Genomic DNA, 23,962 nt, shown 5'->3' with positions numbered 1-23,962 from the left:
GTGTCTGATGATGCCAGCATAGCTGGAAAAAGGCCTCATGAAATTAAAAATTTTGAAATTATTTGTGAAGTTTTTATTTTAAATTTATAGTAATGTAATGGTTTCTTCTAAAAGGTTATAGTACACTAACAAAGAAAATTGGGACGATATCCTCAAGATTAAAATATCTAATAACAAAATCACGGGGAATCTTTCTCTAAGCATTCACTTAATTATAGTTGAAAAAGCAGGATTTTATCATGAGGCTGTTTCTTACTTTTTAGTACTTTAACCAACAAAAACAATTTTATGACATGTAAACTAGTAACCCATGCATTTCGCGTGCATTGCCTTGTATTACATGCAAGCTAAATTTTGCTAGTTAAATTACATCTTTCCGGTAAAAATTATTTCTGTTAATATTATTTATATCACCGAAGCTTATCAGGAATAGGCTGCATTATATTGTTATAATAGTTATTGTGATCAACCTTTTTTTTTAGCTTCAATGGTCATAATTTAATTGATACACAGGAACTCATTATAATATTAACAATTTTGTAAATCAAACCTTGTATAAATTAAGCAAAAAAACTTTGAAATTATGAGAAAAACTAATCTTTTATGTAACAAAAAACCAAGAGTGGTTATAAGATGTTTAAATCAAATAAATGTCTGCCAACTTTCAAAAGAAAATATGAACCTACGATTAGGAAACCAAATTCATGAAGAACAAATTTAACACATTAGTAAGTTCATAGTTAAACGGGAAACATTCGTAATCAAGGACAAGCACAAATATTCTATTACTAAAGGTTAATCAACTAAGAATGTAATTTCTGTAACACCTTTCCCCATTACAAAAAATTATTGATCTTAAATATATTTGAATCAGGAGCATTTCCTTCCTGAATACCACACTGCAGTCAGCAAAACAAATGTCCTGTGGAAAAATAACATGGTCATTATTCAAATCCAGAGCACCTTTTAGATCCTCATGTTTCATAAAAAAATAGTTTTTCCATCATGGTGTCTTTTGTTTTTTAAGTTTACAACTGACAGAATTTTGTAGTGAAAATGACAAAAATTCGCAAGTATTCGAACCCAATTAAAGATGTGATTATCAAAAGAAAACATTAAAAAGACATATCTCTGATATATGCAAATTAAGCAGGGTTTCTAACATTTAATGCAGTATGCCTTGTTTATTTATTCTTGACTAATTGTATGGGCATTCCAATTCAAACTCTAACAAACTTGTTATACCCTTGAAATAATTATCACTAGTGTACATGTTGCTCGAATTCGAGCAATTGCAAATATTACAGAAGATATTTCAAAACGAATAACCGTTATATTTACAACGAATTTAAAAGAGTCAACTCAAAGATTACCGGTGTGTAACTCAGACTATGTTTATCTTCGTTATTGATAAACCTAAAGCATTCGGGCCGGTTTTCTCCTTCTCAAAATGCCTCGCTGTACAGGCAACACAGGTCATTTATAGAGGGCCAATTGAGAACGAAAAGTCGTTTTGGGGTAGTGTTAGGGGGCATTTGTAACCTAATAGTTGAGATTGTCCAGGGTCAGGTGCTGACTGTGATGAGTTAAGCCTGATTTTGTCTATGCTAATACTCGCCACTGTTCTGTGAGCTGCGGTCGTTATCACGATTACGCCTCCTGTCTATATGTGTTGTTGTCGTCACGTCGGAGGCATATAAAAGAAAAAAAACAACAAATAAACAAATGATAGCTACACAAAACAACGATAAATGTTACAATCGTACTAACACGATCCGTCATAGCTACACAAAACAACGATAAATAAATACACAAATTTAAGATACTGTACAACCATACTAACAAAATCCGTCTTGGAGGTTATGTTTACACAAACTCAAATAGTAAATAAATGTACTCGATGGGTTTCATTGAATTGAAAAATAAATAACAGCAATTAAATTAAACAGCTGACCAAAATGTAAACAATTATGTTCTTCATAAGGATAACATGGGAACTTTTAAAGCCACTGGGGCAGAGCCCGAGGGACTTTTTCAAAAATGTAAGGCCAGTTTGCAAATCTACGCGACACGTTCTTTCCAATGAGATGTCAATGGATAAAATCGGTTAAGAAATGGCGGAGGAGTTCAACCGACAAAGTTTCATGTAGCGTATTAATTATATAGATTTTACAAATCAACTAAAAAAACATTTTTTGGAGTTCACAGAATAGTTAATCCGTATATAAAAACATGCAATTATTAAAACTATGAACATGACCAGTTATGAATATAGGAAATATTGTTAAAACACAACACTTAATATCAGAAATTATTTTATGAGATACAGAAAATCTGTAATGGTAATAAGCTAGGTGGGATTTGGTCAAATAAAGTTTAGCATCAGTTTTTGTTCATAAAAAAAATTGAGTAAAACTGTAGCAACGTACACAGAAACATATTATATGCAATTTTAATCACTGGCCCAAGGTAGATAGTTTACTAAGCAGAAAGATGAACCAACTTTATCATGAGTAAAACATTTTCTAACTGAGCAAACAGTACAGCTTTATAGAATGATAAAATATAATCAGAATAATTGTTTTAATATAATCAAAATAATGGTGACTTACCAGTCGCAGTGATGACTTACCGAAGTGGAACGCTGCTACGAGGGGGAATTTTTAACAACTCAATTTGGAATGATTTTGGAAAGAAAGAATTCATCTCAAAGGTTAGGTGAAAATCGGAAAACATTTAAAGAAGATATATTTAAAATTTTCCTATCATATCTCTAAAATATAAACTAAATTTTTGTTTGATTAGTTGAAATAAGTATAAATTCGCTAAAAAACCTTTAGCAAGAGTGTATGTACTTTCCACCCATAATTCTAGCAAAACTGTTCTCTTCCAAAGGGCTTACAATGTCAACTTAATTTTTGTTAAAGATGTTAACTTGTGTTTGAAATCGCAAGAGATAAAATTAACACAGTGCAGTGTGTAAACACTTGTTAAATGATTTAAATGTTCAAGTGAGAAACACTGAATTGCCATTGGGTTTGATTTTTACGAGCACTATGGGGAATAAACCTTTTGATAGGACCAGCAAAAATAGTGAGTGGGGGTAAAATCAAATTGTTAACACCTTTTGCTAAATATTTTTAACAACTGTATGAAAATTACCAAGAGGTTGAGGTAAAATGTGTTAATACTTAAATGCAAGTATTATTTATTAGCCTAACCAAACAATAAAATCTAGTGATCTTCTAAACTCAGCATTATAATAACCCTATTTAAAGTGGAAATTGAATTTTCATACTGTTCCTTTGAAGGGTTTAACCTATTTTTTGACCAGTGTGAAGACCCAGAATTGCAGGAAGTATGGGTTTCTCTAAAATAATCTAGTGAGGGTCGTACGCACCGGTGACAGGGGTCGCAGGCTGGCTCAGCTAGCAGACGATGCTCCGTTCTTCTCAAGGCTGAAACGTAATCAAGAGACCAAACCTGTTTAGTCGGGTGTAACAGACCATCGGCCTTCCTAGCCTAGACACAACCACAGACACATTACCTCCACCTAAATCTTCAAACCCCCTGACAACCTTACAACAAAATGTACAGTTGAGAGAATTCAAAAGAAAAATACAAATTTGTTTAGTACCCCTTAAAGAAAATACAAATTTGAATTTTACTTTTTAAAATGTTTAGACAAAATAACTCATGTAAAACTTCTCATCAGAAGATTACGGTGGGGCAAATAAATACTAAGAAATGAATTGGAACACTTAAGACTTACCCAGTGTCCTGAGTTTACTAGGAAGTCACCGTCTGTCTAAAAACAAAACACATGACACGTGCAAACGAATACATGGAAATGCTCCTGAGATTCTATTTCCCACTTTGCACAGTTTCCACTTCATGATGATAATGATACTCATTGTGAAATCAATTATAACTTCATTTATACTTAACATGATGAAATGAAAGTGGAAACTGTGCTTTCCCTTATTTTAGCAATCCCTTCTACATTGGGCTACATCTGCTGGTACTGGGCTATTGTAAGAATATTTAGTAATAAGTATGCAAGATAAGCGGGTCGCCAGAATTTTATCCCCCTGGAATTTTACCCCCTGGGCAAAGCTGACGTCACTATAACGTAGTAACCTGAGCGGCCAAAAGTTTGTTCGCAGCCGGAATTTTACCCCCACGGATTTGAAAGTCTAATGAAAATAGTCAGAGCGTGATTAATTAGATTAGCGATGAAGACCGGAATTTTACACCCTGTCCATATAACTATCGTTTGGACAACTGAAGATGTACGGGCCTGATTTTTACCCCCTGTTTTTTACCCCCCGGAATTTTACCCCCTGGCCGATTTTAGAAATTAAATGATTGATTTTCTTATTTCTGTTTATAATTAATTGTAAACATTTCATTATTTAGTCTCCTATCTTTATTCATTTATTTTGTAATCTCAACTAAGTAAACAGAATTCGCTGTTTAATTTTGATCATATTAACCAACAGTTGGCTTCAAAGATCGAATCCTGATACTCGAATCTCAAAATTAAAATTAAAAAGCTGTTCAATTAGTTAATGTTACAAATAAATTAAGATAGGCTACTTAATAATAAAATGTTTAGTATTAAATTAAAACTGAATGAATATACAGTAATTAATCATTCTCACTAATTTATATATCTGGCCAGGGGGTAAAATCCGGGGGGTAAAAATCCGGGGGTAAAAATCCAGGGGGTAAAATTCCGGGGTTAAAATTCCGGGGTAAAAATCCGGGCCGTACATTCTAGGTTTTTATAATTTGATGTGTTCTGATTAAATCCAAAACCGTGAAAATATATGTTTAATCCATCGAGCTGATGTCGCGAAACTCAAAAGTTCGCGGCCGGAATTTTACCCCCTGGTTTGTGACGTCACATTTGCCCAGGGGCTAAAATTCCAGGGGGATAAAAATCTGCTACCCCAGATAAGCTTATTGATAGTAACCGGAAATACGAATGCTTTGTACTCTAAACAATTATTACTGTAAATTTTGATAGGGGGTTTCTTGTTCTGCTCAATATTTACAGGTGCATTTGGTTCCAGGCCTGTTTTAAAGGATTACGATTACAGTTTAGTAGCTCGTTAGTAGGAATATCAGAATATTAAATACTGAATACTCAAAATAAAAATATAATTAAAATAACTGCATCCAAAACACAATAATTATAAAAATAGGAGTCTTGTCTTCAGGTTTTGATTGAATAAACAACTGAAGAAGGGACTGGTATATCCAGTACTTTGCCTATCGATAATCCTACCTACCACAGATTTATTTCACCACATCATAAATTAAACTCATCTAACACTGCTTTTAAGTATTTGGAAAAAGGCCTAGAACCTACATGGAACCTTGAGTAAAAAGACCTAACTCAGAACTCTCTATGAACCATAAAAAAGATTTTGTTTACATCTGATACTGCTACTGTCTATACCAGAATCTAGAGAGCGCTGTCATTGACTGGCAGGATAGGCTTGATGTGGATGTGACTACACCGTTGCTAGCAGCTGATCATTTATACAAATGAAATGTAAAGTAAAAAAAAAAAACACACACACCGATAGCAGCTTCCAAATTCTGATATAGACACTAGCAGATTCAAAAGACAACATTTTATTGGCTCAGAGAGAGTTCTGGGTTAGGACTCATTTCTCTGCTGGAAACTCAGTAATAAATAAACACAGCTTTTGAAAAATGAAAATATAACTTAACCTCCACAAATTTTTTTCAAACTATTTAACCTACAATGAGATCAATTTACCAAAATAAAAGAGCAACAACACCAGTAGCAGCAGATGCAGCGACTCACCATCCCTACGAGACCCAACATGTAGAGTGAGAAAGACAGTAACTGACCTGTGTTGGAGCGAGCGAGAGACAGAGAAGTGACGCGAGTCCACTTGCCCAACTTGGGGTCGTAGCACTCCACTGTCGCCAACTCCGTGGTGCCGTTACATCCGCCCACTGCGTATACCTTGTCTCCTACGACAGCTATGTTGAAGCGGCCACGGGCCTCACGCATCGGAGCCAGCACACCCCACGTGTTATGCTCAGGGTCGTACAACTCCACGCTACGAAGGCACTCAGCGCGGTCGTACCCTCCTGTGAACAGTGCAACTTTAGCCTGGTTCCATCTTAGACTATCTATACTATGAGATAAATTAAAAAAGTGGTATTTTCATATGCAAAATAACCTTCACTATGAAAAGTAGCAGAGGTCGCAAGTATGAGGTAGCAAGTGATAAGGCTGTAGCCAGTTTAAGAATGAAATTGAATGTACCAAGTTAAAGTTTTAATTTTTCTGACTGATTCTGGCTATCACCAACATAAAAGCTTGACTTGACCCACAAATTATCCCCGCCCCAAATCAAACCTTGGGCTAACTGTTGACCCTTATATAGATTGGATGTATATATATATATATATATACAATGTGATTGGTTTTACTGACCACAGACAAGCAGGTTGTTGTTGAGGTTGGCACAGCCAGCGCCACACTTGACACTGACCATGTTGGCCAGACCACAGTACAAGTCAGGCTTCTCCACAGGGGTCTGTGTGTCAGGTAGGGGAGAGGGTGATGACGGCTGGTTCAGTCTCAGCATCACTGACAGGGTCGCCAACTTGTTGCCAACACTTACCAGAGCCAGAAACGAATGTTCTACAACAATCAATCATAAATGTAAAAATATATTTTTGTGTCAAACATTGTGTCATAAATCAAGCTAAAATAAAAAAAAAATAATAAAACAAATTTCCTTTGATGCTCAACCAAAGGGAAAAGGTTTAATTTACTGTAAAGTGACTTTGTTATCCTCTCAAGGCCTCAATTTACTTTTAAAACTCAACGTGATTGGACTCTGACCATAACACCTAAAACTTGACTGCATGGTTCCTTAACTTACCTGCAACTTTCTTGGAAGCAATCAGGGTGAACTCCTTTTCAATGTCAGTATCCAAAGTGTCAGTTCTGTTGTAGAGCAACACTCGTGGCTTGGCCGGCTGGATCTGGCCCTTCCTGCGATTCTGAAAAGTAAATCAATGTTTTATACATGCAAATGTAGTTATTATTTTAAACTATAAAACTATAATCACACCAAATATTTCCATCAATATCCTATGGCCGAGCCTCCATTCATTGATGTTCCATTGGTTCTCTTTTGATGTCAAAAGGAAATCACAATCTCTGGTGAAGAGTGTTACTTCACGGTAAACGTTCACAGTACCACTGAGACTGCAAGATACGCTCACAAGTGTTGCCAAGATCACGGGATATGGTAACGGTATTGCCAGAACACAGTTGTGGGAGAAGACCATCAGTGTTTGCTGGCTTTCTACGGGCCGTAGGTCGGAGACCCCTGAAACATTTAGATGAATGTATTACCTTTGTAGCTGGGTTGACGTTGGTCTTCTTGGACATCTTCTTGTAGTCCTGGACAATCTCAGTGTCAGACACATCACCAGAGGGGAGCTCAGAGCAGTCCTGCAATGTGTTGTCCAAGGCAAGGTACAGCAGATGGGTCTGTCAATAGAGATGGACCGATTAGACATTGACCAATAGGACGATACTCTTACAATACTAACAAAATACAAAACACATACAAAACACATACAAATATTTTACTAACAGCATTTTCATAGACCTAATACAGTATCGTTATACACATTCTTCACCCCTTGAATGGTTACTTCATAAGCAAAGTATTCAAAATATTTGCTGTGTTTGCTACCTGAAGATTTACTACATTTTTTAGGTTTAGTACTAGTTTGACTGAACAAGCTCTAACAATAATAAAGTGTCAGTAGAATCACTTATCATAATGCTCTCAAGCAGAGTTAGAATCAGTATAAAAGACAGTCTGTGGAACAAAGAGGCTGATACTAGATGACAAAAATGCTGCCATATTGAGCTTGCATTCAAAAAAGTAATTTACTTGTGTGTATTCAATAACCATTAAGACATTTTATACTTTCTTTAGAAGGAGCATAGTTAATTTGTTTTCGAGTTATAAGACATACTGAAAGCTCATTCGCAATGCAAACTATTGGTTACATATAGTGCAGCCAATAAAGATGATGAATATGAATACCTTCTCTGTTAGAGTGTTGACGTTTTCATCGTCATGAGAACGCTTGACCCAGTCCAAGACGAGGTGACACAGAGACTCACAAGTGACGAGACTCATTTCTTGTCTGGTCTGGTTCAACACTTCCACTCGGACACAAGGTAGCGCTAGCAGCACTGATGTCTGACTCACTTCCTCAAACTGTCAGACAAATAAACAGGGTTGTTTTACAGTTAATTACATTTACTATAGATAAAATTAGAGTTGTGCAAGGGCTCCATTTTCAAGCAGAGCTGAGCCTATCCTAAGCTTAGATTTTGAAAGCCAAGTCAGAAAATTGACTTGAGCCAAACCTTAAGATTGTTATGTAACGCATCTGCCGAAATTGCACAGTATGAAATTCACGGTTTTTCCACAGTTGTGTGTGACAATCATAAACTTTCCGTGATCAAGGGAGACGATGAGACGTTGTCCCTCCGACCCAAGTTTCAAAATTAAACTCAGTTGAATTGAGCCAACAGTGTTCTGTTGACAGTTGGATTACTGTATTCTATCTTAGACACCAGCTTTTTAACCAATCCAAAATTAAAGGCCAACATATTGCAAATTTGTAACGGGCCAAATGTGTAGGGGGGTAAAATAACGGTTAAAACACGATAATTAAACAGCCAAGTGTTGGCTGTTGGAGCAGCATAGTCGTGACACTAAACTGACATCGTACCTAACCTCAAATTCCAAGATCGCAGACGACGTTGGTGTCAGTTTGGTTGTTTGGTTGTTCGACTGCGTCTGAGGGCGGGCTACGGGAGAAAATAAGAGCAGCTGAGCCACCTTTTGAGTGAGGCGGCTATAAAGCTTGTGGAAGCTGTCATGCGCCTGCCTTCGCCGACACGGATCTCAGCTGACTTTAGTTCTGCTAGCCAATCAACGGGCGAGTTAACCTTCGTCTCGAATCTGGGACGAAGGTGAACGAGAGAAGAATAAGGATTGTTTTTTGGATTCCCGGCTGAGAGATTCGCTCGTTCGTCTTCGTTTTGAAGTGAAGTGATTGGCTGTGCTTCGTAAATTCGCTATACGTTTTTTAAGTTAAATATTTGTACATCGTGTGCACGCAAAATCGTTAGAGGAATATTTTTTGTCGTAGGTAAGTTGTGCAATAAACAACTTAGGTTTTCGCATATTATTTCTCCACCAGTTCTGTTTTGACAAAACTTCGCTGAAAGTTTGCAGGCTGGGCCTGATTCGCAGACCTAGTCATACGCCTTAACCAACAATTTGAGTAAAGTACTGCAGTTGGTGACATAGCTTTTTAATTAACGTTTCTTAATCCGTCTTGGGACTTTCCTTTTTAATTCTTCCAAAGTTTGTTCCAGCAGACAGGTTTCTGCTGGACAATTTTTGTCGAAGTTGGTTCAAGTTGAACACGTGAGAAAGTTAAAGTTTTAGTTTTTCGTTTTCAGCTCAAGGAGCAGTTTATTTTTTTTTTTAGTTTCAGTTTTCTCGTTTTGTTTCTCACTTGGACAACTTAAGCCAACTTGTTTTTTTTTGTTTAATAAATTCGGACTCTGTGGGAATTAGGCTAGGCTAGGCCTATCTTGTACTAACCTTGTTTGTTACAGGTTAACGTCATAACTCCGTAGGTCAGCGGGGTGACTACTTAGCGTACTAGTTGTCTCGTTAAGTTAGCTAGTAGAGTGTCACATAGATATTTGTCCACAGAGTCAAGTTAAAATTATTAATTTCCCCACAAGCCCCAGACTAGAGTGGTGATTTCAAGTGTGGTGTTTGGTAACCCGCAACGTTCGTCTCGAGCTCTGTTAACCAGGGCTATCAAATTTAGGCTATCCAAATCACTATCGAATCCTTGGAAAATCCCCGCGACCAAACTTGGGCGATTCCTGGGATCTCGTTTATCGTATCGGTGGCGTAATTTCCCACGTATTGCCAGTCAGGAAAATTGCGTCACAAATTATGGCATCTTTTTTATCATATCAACTATCATGGTACAAAAAGCAAGTGGGAAAATGGAAATTTAAACTGCAGCTCACTTTGTGAGTAGCATAAGTCAGCTGATGTTCCACTTCCATAAAACAATGGCTACAGATGTTCTATAGGCTATAGAAAAAAGACACAGGATGTCTACTTCAGTAAGTTTGATGAATTTAATACACAAAATTATGCAACAACTATCTTTATATACATTTTAATAAAAAAAGGGAACAAAGTTGAAATGGCAATATAATATGATTGAGAAATCTTAGTTATAATTTGCCAATTAATGGGGTTAATCAACAGTCACTTACTTAATGAGCATACAAAAAAGGAAATTTATCACCATATTATAATAGTTAGAAGATGAACAATTAATAATTGGGAGTTATTAATTGTTAACTTACCGGTACTGTAAATTTTATAACCAAGAAAAAAAGGTAAAGATTTTTAACGATACTGCAACTGTGAAGCTTGGATCTGTTTCAAGAATACTTTTTCATTAAAAAAACCAACAATAATATACACTTTTAAGCTTATCGAGGTGCTCGATTCTGAATCTGGTATTTAAAAGTTAGCACTTGTGAGGCTGTTCAAGCCTAGGGTTGTTTTGATAGCCCACTTACTAGGATGAGAAAGTCCACATTGGCACAGGCAACACAAAAACTTTACTCTATACACAACAATTTGAATATTTTACTGTCCCTACAGCATTTCAATCAAGGAAGGTTTAAGTTAGGGAGAAAGATGAATCCCATTTCATATTGTTCTCAATGAACTTGAAGACACCACTTTCTCCAAACTCAAACCTTTCTTGTTAGAAAGTGTACAAAGTGATAATAAAATATTCAAATTTGTGCGTATAGCGTAAAGTGGTTATGTTTCTTGTGCCGTAGTGGACTCTTTCCCATCCAGGGTAGTATGTGATCTTATCACAAATCTCTAAATCCTAATATTTAAGCCTTTTACACCATGTTGTGCACTGAGAACTGACCTGCTGAGCAATGTAGCTGTCCACCTGAGCCACGAAGGTCTTGTTCCGAGCGATGCCCGGCAGTGAGCGTATCTCTATGCAGCTCTCCGCAGCCATGTGTTGTATGAGGTGGCGAGCACACTCCTTGGCTACTCTGTCCATCTTCAGCTTAGTGGCTGTCTGGAACACTGACTTGACTTGGTGTGACCGCACCTCCAACCTGCATAACATCAAATTAATCATCTTGTGATTCCGATTTATGGTTGATATAACATTCTAATAACAAGCATTGATGTTAGAATATGATTGTTTGTACAACCTTTCAACTTATTTAAAACCCCAAATAAGGATGTCTAAAGAACCAGCTCAGGGGTTTTTGGAGATATTTGGGAGACCTTTCAAAGCTACTGCTACTGCTACTCAATGTGTGACATATCTTGTGGTTCTGGAAATTTTTATTTTGTTAGGAAAGTATCAAAACAAAAATATGAAAAAACTTAGATAGTGTTAGAAGGAGGTTATTGGAGAGCAATATCTTTGACTATTAATACATGTTCAGTATTCAATAGTCAACGGCTATGTCTTAAGAAAAAAACTGGAAATCAAAAGTTTTAATTTAACCTTACCTAGCAGTGTATGCGTAGTCAATGAGTTTCTCCAAAGCTAGTTTGTCAAAGCCGCCGTTGAGGTGGTAAGTGACAATGTTCTCTCGGACACCCTTAGTCTCATCATCAGCTGAGAACAGCTCCAGAAGATGAGGACTGGCGGAGGCTAGCACAGCGCGGTGGCCGTGCAACTCACTGTTGCCAACCTAAACACAACAAATCACATAAGCTGAGAGTAGACCCAGAAGATGAGGACTTGCGGAGGCTAGCACAGCACGGTGGCCGTGCAACTCACTGTTGCGAACCTAGTACACTACAAATCACATATGCTGAGAGCTAGATCCAGTTTCAAGAACCAATTTATTTTTCTTAGGATTAAATTGGTGACCATCTAGGTGGACATATTTAAACTCAGTAGGATTTTTGTCAAAACACGTTCTATTTAGTTAAATAGTATGAAGAAATAAAACTCCCTTTCAAGGATTGTGTGTTACACACAATGCTCCTAATTAATAAAATCTGAGACTACACATTTTATTCTGTGGCGTTCACAGTTGACAACACTGACGATGACCCAATTTTTGATCCTTAACGGGCATTTTCTCTTTTAACTACATTGAGAATAAGTCCAATATTAGGATGGAATATCAGAATCATCTTTTGTGAACTTTTATTGTGTGTCTATTAGCACCAGGACTCCTTCTTCAGTAAGCTAGCTTTCCTCAAACCCTTTGCAAAAGTTACCCATTAGTTACAGACATATTTGTACCCATCGATTAGCTCTTGGAATTTTCTTTTTATTGCCTCTTTATATCCTTGAAAAATCTAAAATATTCAAATACATTTTTGAAGTGAATTCTACCATACCTCGATATTTAACTTTTCAGTATCCTCAATATTTTCAAACCTATCTCAAACATCACCATCTATTCAACTACCCGTGCCAAAGAGTATTGTTGGCGTGCCATACAGTTTTCAATCCCCATCAAGACTAATGAGGTGTGCAGTGTGCAGTGCCAAAAGGGTCACCAAAGATACTGCCACTCGTCAGACCATACAACTTTGAACATTCCGCTCGAGTTCTGACGCACGAGGGGCGACAACTCGGCCAGTCAATAGAGCGGCCGGCTAATTGTAGCAATTACGCCGACAGATTCTCACTATCTGGATTGGCCGAGAGACAAGTTGGCATCAAGAACTGCCTCAGTAGGCCAAGGTCATGCTACTTGCAAACATTCTCAACAGGTGGGCAGATTGTTTCCTCTACAGTTTTCCTATTGACTGATTTACGGGGACATCGTACTCTTGTGGGTTGGCAACACTGTATGACCTAGATCTGACAACAAATAAATCATATTGACTTTTATTTAAGATCCGGATATGAAGGTACCATAATATACAAATTTGTTACCAATACATCTTCTGTCATCCATGTTAACAATATTTTTTCAAAATGAGTTTACTGTTTTCTCGTTTATACAGTTTCTATTGGCAGATTTACAGTACATTGTCCTCTTGTATCTGTAATCGACTTAAATTTGACAACAAATAAATAGTTCGGATTTTTTCCAAGATCCAGATAAGAAGATACCAAATGATACAAATAGGTTACAATATATCTTTTGTTGTCTATTCATACAAACTTTTATTTATCTCATATTTACTTTATTAACTTTATTTTTATGCCTAAAGTTTTATTTATTCAAAAAATCTTTTCAGTGTTTTATCTTTGTCTGCAGTTTCCTGTTTATTGACAGGGGGACATTGTGCTCTTGCGGGTTTTTCATTGTCAACATTGTCTGACCTAGTTTAAAATTAATTGGAATGATATAATATAATAAATATATTACATATTTTGCTGGATTAATATGTAGGTTTATTTTGTATAAGATGTTTTACTGTTTTATCACCGTCCAAAATTTCTATAGTATTGACAAATTCACTGGGACATAACACTCTTGCAGTTTCTTACTGTCAACATTGTCTAGCCTACACCTGACAACAAATAAACCATATTGACTTTAGTTCAAGATCCAGATATAAGAGAACCAAATAATTGTACAGATCTGTTACAATACATATTCACTACAAGTAATTCAAGTTTAAGATTATTGTTTGAAAGATATTTTTACTATTTTATCTTTGTCAGCAGTTCTTCTTCTATTGTCATATTTACAGGAATATTAAGCTCTTGTAGGATTCTTATTGTCAACATTATTTAACTTAGATCTCAGACAAATAAATCATATTAACTTTTGTTTAAGATTCTGATACAAAGGTACCAAACAGTAATACAAATCTTTTGCCGTACATTCATACTTGATATTCTTTTTAAATAATATTTTGATTAATTTGGTTTTCAGAGGAGTTACTAAAAAATTAATATTTATACGTAGTAAGTATTTGAGGCCCGTTATCAACTCCAAATAATCACTTCTAAAAGCATAAATGACATTTCAAATGCAGTACAGAACACAAATGGTTTACTTTACTGCAATTACCTGACAGAAGATAAACAACAGACGTACGCTGAATTTTAATGGCTCAATTTAAAGCAAATTGAAATATTTTGAAACGTTGAGAAAAGATTTCAGGTTTCCAAGCTGAATTGATTTGAAAAATGCAAAAACATACTAATGCAGTCCTTGGTGAAACAACAAAAATAAATCGTATTAAGGCCCAAATGTAATGAGTTTTGTATGCAATTTATCTTTTGTGATTTTGGTACTTCAGTATTAAACGGAGGCCACATTTTGTCAGCGCGCTGCGGCGGTTATGTTAGGTTGGGTTATCATAATAGAAAGTATCGTTCGATTCATAACGAAGCGAGGAAAGTCCTACACACATAATATTTACGATAACCCAACCTAACATAACCGCCGCAGCGCGCTGACAAAATGTGGCCTCCGTTTAATACTGAAGTACCGTGATTTTTTTTACATGGTTTAAGCATTTATACTCTGACACTATGTAATTTATACCTACAGTCTATCTGATGTGCGGGAACAATATTCTAAAACGAAAAATGAACAGATATACAAGTATGTATTACGGGAGTATGATTTATCTATGGTATTACGCAACAAAATAATGTGAGTAGGTATGGCAAAACTTCATTATTCCTATCAATTAAAGTGACATTTAAAAGAAGTTGTGTAATTTTTAGTCCAAAAAGTACAATGCATGTAACAAAACGTTATCGTGTTTAAGTAATTCAATGTAAAACGTAATGGTAGTTTATCTTAATTGTGGCAATCCTAAGAGCAAATCTCAAAGATAAGGTTAAGTGTTCTGCTAAATTTATCGTTTTAAATAAGGGAATTTTCATTCACTAGTAAAAACACAACCTCTTGGGTTTTTACAGATAAGAAATTAGCAATGAATTGATTTTCAAATCATATTCGAGCAACTTCCCAATTTTTGGAGGTTATGTTACGTTTTCCAGTTATTAACAGTTACTCTTGTTTTGTGTGGTTTTGAAAACAGAGTGCCTTAAAGTCAATGACTAAACTTTAAAATCACCATTGGTCATTGCCAACATCAAGAGTTCCTTCCAATGTAAATTATATAAAAAACCTGATTATCAAAAATCAAAATCGAATCAATCCAAAAAGCGACTCACATGCAGTATGACGTCGCAGAAGGTGCGGTTCTTGCGCATCATGTTGAGAGAGTGGAGGGTGCGGACGGGCATTTTATCGTCCATGAACAGTAGCTCATTGCCCGTGGGGGAAGCGTCACCTCCGTTACTTTGCTCCGTCATCTCCTCACCGGTCCCCGTCACCTCCAGGTCAGCTGAAACAAAACAACCGGTTGAAAATAAGAAATTTATAATTGGGAATCCACGAGGACAGAATTACAGGGAACTCACAGATTTGCTCAGTAAACAAACATAATCTTCTGGTGATCAGGCTTATTTATAAAAACTACACCATTTTTGCAAGAAGGAAAATCTTACTTCTTAACTGTAAAAAAATGTTGATTTAATGTACAAATATATCTTTATTAAATGACAGTATGTGCAGCGAGTAATCTTTCTCATTATATTTTGTACCTACTGTATTTCCTTATTACTTAAGTGGTCGAAATTTTTCCAGTGTTGTAGTGCTTACAAAGGTCGTGAAAAATAAGGGTTGCTTACCAAAATACGACTATGGATTCTTTATATGAATGATTGTAATGATTGAAGGTAATGAATGTATGTAATGAATGTAATGTAATGACTGATTGAATGATTGTATATATTGACAATTGTATTTTTTATGACAATGCCCATTGCATTTTGTACAATGCTTAAAGGAAAATAAAATTTCATTTCATTTCATTTGAAAAAACCAGAGCAAAAACCACCTACGCTTTCTTGACCCACTACACTACTGCTTATTACAAGTTCATACGTGTAAAACAATGCATCCAATGTCAGAACTACTTTATAACCCAATACAAAGTCCAATTAAGTTTTAAATTCAAGATTTTCAAACTTATACCATTGGAAAAATGTCAAACAGCTATCTGGTCGTTCAACTTCAATCTATTTCTAGCTCTTTCATGAATACGCCTCTACTAAACTTTAGGCTAACTGGCATGTTGAATGTTTTAGTGGACTTGTTTTGGCTACACAGACTCCCGGGTTTACGTTTCATGTTTCTGCCAACTAATCGGACTCATTTATTTTCATTATTAACGATTACTACTCTTCCTTAGAGTAGATGTTTCTTGATCTTCATTCAGCTTAAGGTTTTTTCATATTTTAGTGTGTTTAACTTGTTGAGATGTGCTAGGTAAGGGTTCGATAACAAAAAATAATTCACAGGATGAATATTTCATGTGCAGAAAACCAAAGACTTAAAAAACACTAATGCTTTCCAATAAACAACATTTATACGTCTTTAGGAATTTAGTTTACAAACAACGTAAATATAAATGCTGCACAGCGATCCTAACCACCAACAGTTTAAGTTTAGAATTCAAACATTCTTTGTAAATAACAAAACCACATAAACATACTCGTACAAACAGAAATCGATTGGCCAGGGCATCAAAGGCAAAGTTTGCAAATAGACCAGCCCAAGCCCAGCTATCTATCAAAACAGCTGCATACGCAACTTGTATGCATTTGTATAGGAATGCATACAAACAAATTTAAAATATAACATCAAATATGTCCAATAGTAGGCCTAAATCATTCTTGGTAAAATAACCTATAGGTCTAATCAATATTATTTTTACCAACTGTAAAAAAAAATTCCTACAGCAATAAATATCTACTAAAAATGATTAACACAACTAATTTAACTAACACTACTAAAAACAAGACTTAAAAAATATGAACAAATTAACAAATAAAATGCTGTACCGTAAATAAATACCCCCGCCGCAGCAAACCTGCAGACTAAGCAAATTTCCATTTGCCTGATTGGGTTTACACTAAAATGTCTCCTTAAAAATATCAACATTTATTTCCTATTTAAATAGAATCAGTTTAACACATACTTAGGTTTGCTGCAACAAGGAGGGTAAAAGTGTTTTATATGTAAAATGTTAATAGTTAGTAAGAAATAAAAACATTTTCCAAATTTGGGCAACAAATGTTAATAAACAAGCAAACTACAACAGTTTACTTATTCTCCATAAGAATAACATGGGAATTTTAAATTTAAAATTTTTTGGAATTTTCTCCGTAACCATTAGGTGCATTATAACGCTTCAATATACTAAATTATTTGTTTTTTTAAGCTCTACAAAATAGTTTGGAAAGAAATTGCAAAATTTTATGTTTTTTGAGTCAAAAGTGGGAAAACCTCATTTTTACCCCATAAAACCCCCCATAAACCCCCGTTCCCATGGTCCGATCATGCTGGTTCGCGAACTCGTTCGAATAAACGTAAGTTTACACGTTTGTACCAAATTTCATCAAAATCGGATCGTTTTTGCTCGAGTTATCGCGCTAACGGACACATATATAAATATATATATATATATATATATATATTAAGCAAATCAAAATACCACAGTACCCTAGAAACATTTTATTTTATATTACTTACATAAAAGAAACTAATAGGTTATATACTATACTGTGATCATGGCATTAATGTCCGAAACATGTAAGTAATATAAAATAAAATGTTTCTAGGGTACTGTGGTATTTTGATTTGCTTAATAACATTTAAAGTAGCCCTCATTGATGTATACAATAACAAAATATATATATATATATATATATGAATTTGAACGGATGGTGTTTTTGGCCTCTAGGGACCTCAAAACGAAAAAAAAAAATCGGTCCCGGGTCCAGGTCTTACCATGAGTACTACGGTAATAGCTTATTCCCTATATGGGAAATTCGCTAAAAAAGATGCTTAAACCAATTTCTTTGTGTAAAACTGATTAAGTTTAAAATTATAACTGTTATTTGTACATGGAAATTAAATTATCATAATAATTTTAGATTCTCAGTAACTTTTATATCCAGCATTGTAAAGAATAAATCTGTTTTACTATCAAATCCAAGAATCCAACTCACGTTGGGAAGATCTTCAAATGAGTTTGAAAAGCTGAAACAGGAAGCTCAAATTGTCTACCAAGAACACCTCTAGTTGTGGGATATAATAATTGTGTCTGCTCACAATACTATTGTAGGCTATAGCACTATATCATTACATGTACAAGGTCTAATCTGTCATGTAGTCCTATAGATAATAATCAACACTTGTTGCATTACGTAAAGTGCACATATAAAGTGTGAAATGCTGTGGCTATGGTTGTTCTGAAAAGATCGAGTACTAATGAAACGGCTGACAAAATTAGCCATATTTAAATAATAAATTTTTACTAGTCTTACAATAGAATTGGCTCACTATTACACTTATTCAAGACTAGAAACATTTTTAGAATCTGTTGTGTTGAGTAATAAATCTTTGTATATAATGAGTAATCACTTAAGTAATCTATCTAAACAGGGACATGACTTAAGCAACTAGATCATAAAAAAGAATGATAATTAGGTTTCTATATGAGGTTTCTGTCCCTCTAATCATGTAGTTAAACCTTTCTGTTAAAATATAAGAACTTGTTGTTCTTAACAAGAGTACCGGTAGTTTAAACAAACAGAAGGCCATTACATCTAAAGAGTGCAATTTTAAAAATATAGTGTCAATAAGCAAGAGAAAACAATTTGGATCTGTGTCACCCGATAAACCAAAAACTAGTAAAACAAAACAACCACTCTTTGTTAAATGACACTTTGCATACACCCATAGAAAAACCTCCATAAAAAACAAAGCCGTAACAATTAATCCAATACTTCTAGTGCAAATCTTTCATGTTGAAATATAGAACAATAACAACTTCTCAAATGTGTATCTTTTGTTTTGCACCACTGACTGAACAATTACGGAGGTTTGTTTGTTTGGGAAAACAATGATAGGTTAACTGGGCCACACAAGCTCTATAAACAACTGAATTGTTTACAATACCTAAAATAGCTTCATCCATCCGTGTAAACAACACAATTTCGGAAAGAAGTGGATTTAAAAAACTTAAACACATATATGTACTACGATTGTTTAATGGACAACAATGTTTACAAACCAGTTACCATTCTAAATTGAGAAATAGTTGTGTTGGGCTATTATGAAACAGTTATCACAAGGGACTTTTAAAAAGGTATAGAAAATAAATGGTAAAAATAAAATGGGAAAAGTACCAGGAGAAAGTAGATAGGTGTTGCGAATTGTGAAATTTAATCAATCGTAGCTCCAAAATAACTCTTCAGATCTCACACGTGAGTGTTTAACAGTCATGTGTTTTACATTTTTACGTAGACCTAGAACTATGTGTTTATTGGTGAATACTGATTATTTCTAGAGCAGACACAGAGGAAATGTGCGTATAAGAGGGGAAACCGGGGCAACTTTCCTTGCCTCTGGGAACAGGATATCAGCATCAGTGTGTGGGCCATGACAAGACAGATTCTTTATACGTTAACCTTTAAATTACCTCTTAGAAATCCTAGGTCACAAGATATAATAGAGATTATAGTTATAAAGCTATAAATTAACGGTATAATAATCGACCAATAATTCAACTTCAGTACTAAACATTCCAACATAGATTTTCCAAAAAAACCTCAATAAAAATGCAACCAATAATGCAGCTATGCATCAACAATGAACAAATCAACCAATGACTAAATACAGTAACTAGTCTATATTCATTTTTAGCCATTTTAAATTTTAGTTCTCTGACTTAGTAGATTAGGAATTTTATTTTTACTTTATTTTACTACCATTGAACAGACAATATACTGTAGCCTACTAATTGATTTGATAATGATTTGGTTAGACGAATAAAGATAATTTCCATAAAAGGGCCTTAAAGCTGATTCCCTGTGCAAATACATGGTTTAGCTTCATGTATTCCTTGTTCACGAGGTTTACTGAACGACCTTGGTTAAGGTCGATCGCCTTGAAGGTGTGTCTACAAGTGTTATAGGGAACGGACAGTTGTGTATTGTAGTGAACTAATAAGGGAGTGACTCTGAAAAAAAAAAAACTGTACAATGGGAGCGGGAGGACAAGAGAGTTTAGCAATCAGTACCAGCGTCTCTTCCGCAGGATTTGGAATTCTAGAGTAGCCTATTGCCATTGTGATTCATAAAAAATAACTCTGTGAATCTTTTATACATCAATTGCTGAGTCGAGTTAGTTCGCAATTCGTTCTTTGTTATATTCACTTGTTAAGTTATTGTGCACATATATTAAGAGTATGCTTTAAATAATTAAAATGTAACATGTTCAATTACTCCATAGATAAGTGATTTTGTTTTAAACACTTAATTGGTTGTCACATCCAAATTATTAGCTGCCTCTAACTCCATCTACTTTAAAAGAAAGTTTGTTCCGGTTAGGTTAGATTAGGACAGTTATATAGGTCTATATATTATTTTTAAATGGAAATATGACATTTTTTATAATGAAAACAACTATCCTAACTTAACTAGACCCAACTGCAATAATATCATTATTTGCGAATCGAACAGGGAACAAAAAAGAACAAACCGCGCAATGACTAAGTCAAGACCTATGTATGCATTTATTTTTATATATATATATATTTTTTTTTTGTTCTAGGACGCAAGGCACTAGGCCGGGATCGTTTTAAACATTACTTCAGGCTAGACCTAGCAGTTATGGCATTATCACTTAGAAAAAATAAATTGGTGATTTGGCGGGATTTGAACCCGGGGCCTCAGGAACCGAAGTCCCGCGCTCAGACCATGCATGCACCACAAGACATGCATGCATAGAGTTGTTATTTTTTGTTTTTATGCATAACAAGCTACAGTACTAAATAGGACAACCCTGTTCCTGCTGCGAGGACAACGGCGTGCTGGGAATCTATTGCCAACCCTACAGCGAATAAATTACCTGCCGCAACCATCACAGGTATCGACAGCCGATACTATATGACATGAAAGTGACATGCAGCCGACCACGCAAGGTAAGGCCAAGGACGTAGCAATAACGCCAATAACCAGTGGCACAGAATATAAAGTGACATCAACGTATTGAATAAACGTGCAACTGACATTCTACTTCACGACAGCTGTAGATAATAAGTGTTGTCTCCAAGCTAAATTTAGCGATATGAACAATTTGGCATCAGTAAGTTATTGAGTCCACAAATCAATGCAATCCCCGCACGCTAGCTACCAGTTATAACAATAGTGCTTAGATTAAACATATTCCCTTCAAATTCATCATTCCCTTGGATTGATTTAGGTCCAGAGATTTAAAGTAGACCTATATCCTGCAACACTTAAAAGATTGTTTGTCTTCTCTTTAATTCTAGTTTTACTAACTTTAACCTTATTTCGACCAAGTGAGGATAAAAATTTGTTAACTCATGCTTAACTTTTAGTATAATAATAAACTAAGGAGGGACCACACGTGCTCAAACGTGATCGGTAACACAAAATAATATCAAAATAGGTCTCAGATTTAAGTAGAATAGTATAAGAATTCAACTTGCAGTGTTCAAAAAGGATAATAGTAGTTCGGCCGCTTAGAAAGCAACCTGCGCGCTAATGCTAAACCAATGCTAGAGCGCTAGAGGAGGTCGCTTTCTCAGCGGCAAAACTATAGAACCGACACATGATAATGATTCAAAATAAACAATGCTCTATAGCTGATTGTTTTTCCTAAATTATGTACAACGCACCAAAGAATAAACGGCGAATAAAAACCTAATCTTTGTGATTTTAATCATCGTTTGTCTGTTATTGGACATTCAATAATCCAGGAAATTATGTCAAATTTTCTGGACACTGACGTGCAGTTTCGCGAAGTTATACCACTGACGTTTGGATTCTGAAGTAGACAACCTAGACCCAACCGTAACCATTTAATTTGAATATAAAATAGTAAAATGTGACACTTTGATAAGAGATGCTACCTAAGAGGTACTATTGTTTTGCAAGTGCCTTTTCAGTTGGGCTCGGTTAGACAGTCAGCATAGAAATTGGTGATCGACAACAGATCTGTTGCTAAATTCAACTCAGTTCGTCATAATTTGACTTCAACTTTAACATGGGAGTGGGATATCTAAAATTGTCGATAATGAAAATGTATACACCACATCAAGTGTTGATTCATGATCACTACACTGTAGTCTGAGTCCAAATCACACGACAATGACGTCATCGCAGCGTCACAACTACCAGAAGCTCTCATCCACCCCACCCACCCTTGGCACCGCACTAGTAGTTCTAGAACTGCTAATTTCATCAGCTTCCCGAAAATAGTCGTCACACACCGGTGAGCCCCTTTTCATTCAAAATAAGAAGACGCGCAACCTAATTACGAATTACTCAAACTTGGCAACGCGTATCCGGCTCTGGCGGAATACTTGATGACTTTCTAAATTTATTTCGTTGCACCATTCAACACCGTTACAGCTTGTTGAGTCTAAACTTATTTGATGGTTCGAATTTAAAATTTGAACTGTTTAATTGGAAACTGAAAAAAAATCAAATGTGTAGTCGAGAATTGTAGGCGTTATATAGTGGTCGTAGTCAATAATAACATTTGTTGTAACATTAATTGCAGTCTGTTAACATTTTTTTTAAACTATCCGTTTTGTTACCATCAGCGACCACCATATTCATAGACCACAGACCATGGCAAGCCAATAATGGTGTGGTGGCTGACTGCAGTGATAAGATAGTGAATGCAGCTGATATTGAACCTGCCTACACTACCCATTGTCAAGAATACGGTACACAAATCAATTGCTTGAAAACCATTACGTAACTGTACAGTTGCAATTGTACAGGTAGGCCTAAACCGAATTTTCTTGTAGGCAAATTTTAGTTGCATTGGTGAATTTCAAACAATGTTCATATTAAATACACACACTACTGAGAGGAAACTTGCAATGCACGTTATTGAGGCTTCCACAATCCGACTGTCAACAACAGAGTAGTCTGTCGCGGACACGTGACCAACACTGATATCTGTTATCACAACTGACAACTGACGTCACCAAGGGTTGTTACACTGTACTTTACTTTGCCGATTGAAAGATAACTTTGTGATGGTATCCAAATGCTATATATTTGATTTGAGTCGAGCTGTGAAGACCATAACTAAAGGCTAAAACAGTTTAGTGACAGATGTTGGTGTACGAGACAGATTTTGGTAACAGAACTTGGTGACAGTACAGTTACAGTATTGTACGTCAATAACTTATCTACTGACCCTAACTACAGAGGTAAGTAGGCTATGTGTAGGCAATGGCAGCTATAAACTTGTAGTAGCACTGACAGACTGTCAGCACGAGAGTACGACGGACTACGAAACTGAGACAGATATACAGAGAGCACAATTCTGTGCTCTCTGCAGATATGTGGGTTCGTAAGTGTAAATACACTTACAATTTATCAGTACATTTTTGCCCATTAGTTTGCTTACGCTCCACGCACATGTTGAGACCTATATGGATGGACAAATGCACTGTGAAAGATACCTCGAACCTCTTTTTACCGCTAGTAAAATATATTACAGTGAAAACGTGTCTATAGTACTTGCCTCTTAAATTAACTAGTCTATATTATTTGTCTAAGCCCATCAATCTTTAACGTGACATGGATATAGAATGTCTACTTCAATTTCTGATCCATCCCTTATCAACACCACAAATTGATTGATACCGTAGTTTAGTCTTTGAACGCGACTTCACCTTGGTCACTCTCGCAAAGAATATTCAACAAGAGGATTGTCCTACAACAGTGA

General features: G+C 35.5%; 1 protein-coding gene across 4 annotated transcripts in view; it reads right to left on the bottom strand.

Moving 5' to 3' along the window:
- The window catches only part of LOC128994009 (influenza virus NS1A-binding protein homolog), a 56,688-nt gene that overhangs the window by 4,897 nt on the left and 27,829 nt on the right, over positions 1-23,962 (bottom strand). For all 4 annotated transcript variants that reach the window (XM_054418197.1, XM_054418199.1, XM_054418200.1 and 1 more), the window contains 8 exons: positions 15,289-15,461; positions 11,688-11,872; positions 11,083-11,281; positions 8,124-8,300; positions 7,418-7,555; positions 6,939-7,059; positions 6,485-6,694; positions 5,890-6,135 (listed from right to left, as the gene is read on the bottom strand). In XM_054418197.1, coding sequence (XP_054274172.1) covers positions 5,890-6,135; positions 6,485-6,694; positions 6,939-7,059; positions 7,418-7,555; positions 8,124-8,300; positions 11,083-11,281; positions 11,688-11,872; positions 15,289-15,461 — 1,449 coding nt within the window. The remainder of the gene's footprint in view (positions 1-5,889; positions 6,136-6,484; positions 6,695-6,938; positions 7,060-7,417; positions 7,556-8,123; positions 8,301-11,082; positions 11,282-11,687; positions 11,873-15,288; positions 15,462-23,962) is intronic.

Source organism: Macrosteles quadrilineatus, unplaced genomic scaffold (genome assembly GCF_028750875.1).
Source record: "Macrosteles quadrilineatus isolate MER2022 unplaced genomic scaffold, UCM_ALF_1.0 Scaffold_5__1_contigs__length_97177068, whole genome shotgun sequence".
Lineage (NCBI taxonomy): Eukaryota > Metazoa > Arthropoda > Insecta > Hemiptera > Cicadellidae > Macrosteles > Macrosteles quadrilineatus.
This window is presented reverse-complemented; position numbering and strand designations above follow the sequence as displayed.